This window comes from Asterias rubens, chromosome 3 (assembly GCF_902459465.1).
Source record: "Asterias rubens chromosome 3, eAstRub1.3, whole genome shotgun sequence".
In the NCBI taxonomy this organism is placed as follows: domain Eukaryota; kingdom Metazoa; phylum Echinodermata; class Asteroidea; order Forcipulatida; family Asteriidae; genus Asterias; species Asterias rubens.
Window position 1 is genome coordinate 3,743,432 of NC_047064.1, and position 6,105 is coordinate 3,749,536.

At 43.1% G+C, this 6,105-nt stretch overlaps 1 protein-coding gene across 1 annotated transcript; it reads left to right on the top strand.

Annotated features, from left to right (window-relative positions):
• The first annotated feature begins 3,836 nt into the window (after nucleotides 1–3,836).
• On the top strand, nucleotides 3,837–5,648 carry LOC117288429 (alpha-2A adrenergic receptor-like). Its single transcript, XM_033769289.1, has one exon. It carries the CDS (start codon nucleotides 4,163–4,165, stop codon nucleotides 5,507–5,509), a length of 1,347 nt encoding a protein of 448 aa, XP_033625180.1. The 5' UTR covers nucleotides 3,837–4,162; the 3' UTR covers nucleotides 5,510–5,648.
• The last annotated feature ends 457 nt before the right edge of the window (nucleotides 5,649–6,105 follow it).

Below are 6,105 nucleotides of genomic sequence, written 5' to 3' on the forward strand. Positions count from 1 at the left end.
TAGTCTTAAAGACCTGCTTGAACGAACATGTCAAGTCGTGAACTTTGCTGAATTCCACTTAAAATGTTTTCGATGAATAAGGAAATCGAGTCATATATGATTATAAATAGGTTTCAATTGTGTAAAAAAACAATCATTTTGTATGCCCTTGTCCAGAGCTTTTCAGCGAGATTTGCGAAAAGCCCCGTTACGTAATCACTCTCAAAACGTCATAAGTAGATAAAGCAGCTTTGTTACAGCGTGGATGTATAACAAAGCAAACTCCCACAAATGACGTCAGCGGCATTGTCCTTTGACGCCCGCTCTCAACGGCAGAAGTGTTTTTAGTTTTTCAAAAAACCTTTAGGTAGGGGCCTGATTTTTACCTCCATAATTACGAAAAGTTCAGAAGTGTACACATATCAAAATTACATTAAAATGGTGAACAAGTGCATTATAAACAAGTAAAAATACAATTTCTGTTAAAAAAACATTCCGCTCAGGTAGCTGTTTAAGTTAGGAAGAGTTTTGTGAAATCGACGGCAGTGCCTATAACAAGTAAAGTACTGTCATTAATTACGATTGCAATGGCGGCGAGTTCCCTCTTACTCTGTATCCGTCATCAGCCTCACTTTAAGCCGTTTGCAATCTTAAAGGGTTTTTGTACCTGTTGTATATCAATTTTGGGGGCCTTGACCTGAATCCCTAACTACTTTGAATGAAGATGTATGTAATACTATAGTTATCTTGTAGAAGTTTCAGCTTCATTAGTCCTCAAGCTTTTGAGAAAAAAAAGTGAAAACCACAGAGCGATGTTTTCGGGAGAGTCGCGTAAATACATTGTACAGTAGTTATAATGTTCGTCTCCTGAGACAATTTTTTTTTCGTGACATTGATTTACTCATTTCTCAGAAACTACAGCACTACAGCAAGTAATATGTTAAGGGAAGCTTTCTGCCATTATTATCTTTGAACCGTGTAAGTTCAATGTAAATCTGTGAACATTGTGATTTGTGTCGTACAAAGAGTACCCAAACCCTTTAACCAGCATCACAGATCACATCAACACACATTACGATCCCCAGTTCGAGCTGTTTGAAAAAAAGCTTCATCGTGTTAGCAGCTCAGGCCAAGTCTTCTAGAAATTCTCATTTCCGAAATGTGTTTCGAGGCTGAGTGTGTTTTCCAAGTGACCTGGTTTGTGATCGGACGAATGTTCTTAGAGTCTAAATTGCGATGTTTAAGCACAGTAGATTGACTGCTAGATCAGTACTACATGTGTTCCGAAGATGTTGTTGGGGCTATTAAAGAGTGCTTGGGACCGGAGGAATTACTTTCTAGTTTCGGACTCGTACATCAAAACAGGGGCCGAGTTGGGAAGTACTTGATGATGCAGGTCATTTAAGCTCCGACTCCAGGTTTTTAAAACCCTGATTCCATGTTAGTCAAACCCTGACTCCAGGTCAGTCAAACCCTGACTCCAGGTTAGTCAAACCCTGACTCCAGGTCAGTAAAACCCTGATCCATGTCTGTCAAATCCTGACTCAATGTCGGTCAAACACTGACTCTAGGTCGGTCAAACCCTGACTCATGTCTTTAAAACCCTGATCCAGGTCGGTAAAACCCTGACTCCATGTCAGTCAAACCCTGACTCCAGGTCAGTCAAACCCTGACTCCAGGTCAGTCAAACGCTGAATCAAGGTCGGTAAAACCTGAATCCAGGTCACGTCAAACCCTGAATCCAGGTCAGTCAAACCCTGATCCAGGTCAGTCAAACCCTGAATACATGCATTCAACGGTAAATGGTCAGTCAAATCCTGATTCCATATAGATCAGTCAAATCCTGACTCCATTCCAGTCAAACCCTGATTCCATATCTGTCAAACCCTGATTCAATGCATTCAACGCTGAACGGTCAGTCAAATCCTGATTCCATATAGATCAGTCAAATCCTGACTCCATTACAGTCAAACCCTGACTCCATATCTGATTCAATGCATTCAACGCTGAACGGTCAGTCAAATCCTGTTTCCATATAAAATTTAGATCATTCAAAACCTGACTCCATGTCAGTGATACCCTAAAGACTGGGACAGTCAAACCATAGTCAAACAGCTACACTCTAATTCAAGGGGTGTTCACAATGACAACCGACTCTTCAGATGTCCAGCATAATTTCGCCATATTGATTTTACTTTCAAGGGGAAAGTTGAAATATTCATGAGCAATCAATCATCACAAGACGGAATCCTTCAAAATATTATATTTGATTAATTTGTCCTTGCAGTCACCTCTCAATATACGTACACTGTTACGGTAGATTGAAATAAAACACTGATGACTTCTTCTTCCGGGTTTACCTTTTCAACCCTAACAAAGGCTTGGAATTCAATTTGTTTAAAATAAGAAAAAGGGGCTCAAGGCTGTCTCTACTCAGCGCTTCCCATTCAGTTGTCACTGGTTTTCACATACACGAACTTGTTCTGTAAAATCTTTCCAGTTTTATTGTGAAGAGGTTTCTTTCTGTATTTTTTGATAATGTCCTCTCTAGTAATCTAAATCGACAGTTCGAATTCATTACTGTACCGGCTGCGTGGCCTAAGCTACACCGTCGGAAATGTCGCAAGTACGGGAGCACTAGACTGATGCGACAACCAGATAAGCTATTTATTCGACCGGAATTAATTATAGTGCTTCTACTATACCGAGACACAATTGACAGTCTGTGTATGACTATTTGTTGTGTTTTCTCTACCTCATTGGGAATAATTTATATCACATACGAGGTGGCCTTTAACTTTCGCAACTTTATCTCATCTGAAGATCCGCAAGGTTGGGTTTTAGTTATTTCATAGACGTGTATCAATTTGCGTCATTGAGTTTAATTAAAAGTGCCACCGTGGGCGTTGAACCCCCCCCCCCGGTGCCCCCCCTGCCCCCTAGAAAGTCAACACCGAAAGAAAGCCCTGAAATGTGTTTACCTTAAAATGTTGTTGAACTTCTAACCCTAAACATTATTCAGACTTCTCATGCATTATTTTGAAAATGTATGTTGTGTAAAGTGTGATACTTTTTGTTAGGACTGTTTGTTTCATGAACACAGTCTGCCAACCCTAAGGTCAATAGTGCTAAATACGATGTGTGGACCTGAGATCCACATTGTGGTCCACGACATGTAGGGCCCTGAAACACTGTGTGGACTTACACATGTCCACACAGTGTTTTTTACAGTGTTGAAGTTTAGGGTTCCTGTCAACAGAGTGACTGCAACACAGAGCTGTGGGAATACGGAAGGGCCATTATGGGGTTTTTACACAACGGAAAAATATACCTCCATTTTGTTCAAATTGGACCCCACAAGGAAGTTCTATAGAAAGACGAATAATAGAACAACATTTTAGCAGGACCCCATCAAACCGGATCTGTGAAAAGGTGCGTGTGTTTGAATACACATGACATACGGGGACAGTCCTCAGTTCGTTTCGTGTGGGGATGTCACTAAACAAAATTAAGTCCAAACCATGGTATGTCCTTTGTATACTTATACAAACATGTTTGAGTTTGTAACAATGTTTAAAATACAGCACGAAGTGACGTCTTGTAACAAGACTACAACTCTAATGGCCATTTTTATTCTATAGGCCGAACAAAACAGACAGATTTAAGCCGATATTAGTATGTACGGTCGCTGCTTTGTTCGGCGATTTAGCCGTCCTTCCACCCACTCGTGTCTCCATTATGAAGGCACCGTGTACATGACACGACTCCATCAGCACGGATGACTGCTTTAGTATCACTGCTGCTGCGCTGTGTGGGTTCGGTCATGCACTCAAGTAGTGGGGATGCGCCACAACGGTTTGGCGAGGAACACATGCATCCACCAGTGCACACCTCGCAGCATCAAAAGATCTCATACGTACAAAAAAAATCTCTACACTCCACTTCAGAACAGAGAGAGAGGATCTTGCCCGAGATTTGTTGGCATGTAATAGTGCTTAGATCCCATGATGCGGAAAGCTACTACAACGATGCGGAAATGAGAAACGCTGTGAGCAGGTGTGGAATTAACCAGCGCCTGCTGGCCGTGGGGGTACACACATGAGGAGCACTGGATGATTCACTTGTGTACAAAGTGTCCAAGTATACCAGTGCGAAGACGTATACCCTTAAGCTTGCGGTGAACATGGAGGGCCAAGAAACCACATCATACGCCATGGGTGTATCTATAGAGTGGTCGAATTCAACGCCTAGGTGTGATGTTCGGGAGTACTCGCTTGGGATTACCATAACTGTCTCCCTGCTCTACGGCATGGTGTTCGTGCTGGGCCTTATTGGGAACATCACGGTGATTACGATTGTCTATATTCGGCCAAAGCTACGCAGTGCCTCCAATGTGAACCTCCTCAATCTAGCCTTTGCAGATCTGTGCTGCTGCGTCGGTCTCCCGTTCTCAGTTATCAGTGAGATCAATGGAACGTGGATATTTGGCGATGTAGCCTGTACTTTGGCTGCATTCTTAACCCTGTGGTCCTGCACAGCTATAGTGATGATTCTACTAAATATATCCATATATCGTTATTTTGTTATATCGCGTGCCAGGAGTAAAATGGTGAAGGTCTTACGCAAACGGACAGTCCGTATAAACATCTTGGTGTGGCCTCTCTCGGCGTTATTCAGCGCCCCTCCCATATTGGGATGGGGTAGCTACAGTGATTGTGTCGGACTTCCAAGTTGCTTCTTGGATCTCCCAAGAAGTAGAACCTACGTTGTTTTCTTCTTTGTGTTCACCACTGTAATACCGTCGGCTCTCATGATCTTCTGTTACACTCGGATATTTTCAACTGTTCGGAATAGCTCAAAGCGAGTCAAGAACGCAGCGCAGGCTCTGTTCCGAGCCTCGGCTGCCATCCTGACTGAGAACGTGGTTCCTGAGTCCACTGAGACAAGACGGAGTCGATGCTCCCTACGGGACGTGGAGTTCCTCCCGCTCCCTGTCCGATCTCACCGGGGGTCGGACTCCGGTATCCTCCAGTCGTCGCGCTCGGATAAACGCCTGTCCATCGTCTCGTACACTTCGGTGATAGCCAACATGAGACCCGAGGAACTCCGGCTTGGTAAGTCCCTGTTCCTGGTCTTTGTGGCGTACCTCCTCTTCTGGTTCCCCGTTGTGACAATCATGCTCATCGAGTCGTTCCTCGTACTAGAACCAATCCACGACCTGTGGTTCGCCATGCAGCTCTGCATGTACATCCACGCCGCGGTGAACCCGTTCGTGTACGGCCTTCTGACGGACCCTTTCCGGTGTGTTATCAACTCGGCCATGTCGTGGCGGACCAAGAGCCGGCCCTGTATCAGCGAGATGAAACGTCCGTCCATCGCCACCATGGACCGCTTGAACATAGAGAGCGATACCTACCTTGAACGGAGCAACAGTGATAGTAGGAACTGTGAACGAATTAAACTAAAGAGATTGTCTATACCAGAGAGCTGCCATCCAGCTCGTCTATCTCTCTCAGCTTCGTCATTTTAGACTTTATATTAATAATAATAATAAGGACACCATTTGTAAGGCGCACTTTCTCTGTATAACATTCAATAGACCTGGGCCCAATGTCATAGAGCTTCTTAAGCAGAAAATATTGCTTAAAGCCATTATACACTTTCGGTACAGAAACAAAAAAAGGCTCACAGATTTACAAATAATTTACAGGGTTTACAGAAGGTAATTTGGAAAGACTTCTCTTGAAAAATTGTTCCATGAAATGCTTTACTTTTTGAGAAAACATTAAAACAATATCAATTCTCGTTAGCGAGAGTTACGGATTTATTTGAAACACATGTCATGGCACGGCGAAACGCGCGGAAACAAGAGTGGGTTTTCCCGTTATTTTCTCCCGACTCCGATGACCGATTGAGCCTAAATTTTCACAGGTTTGTTATTTTATGTATAAGTTGTGATACACAAAGTGTGGGACTTGGACAAGACTGTTTACCGAAAGTGTATAATGGCTTTAACAATTGTCTGCTAAGCAAAAATGAGCAGGGTACCAGTCACAAATTGTACATGTGATATGGTAGTTTGGCTGGTAATTTTTTTTGTTTTAAGGTAAGCATAATTTTGTTGTG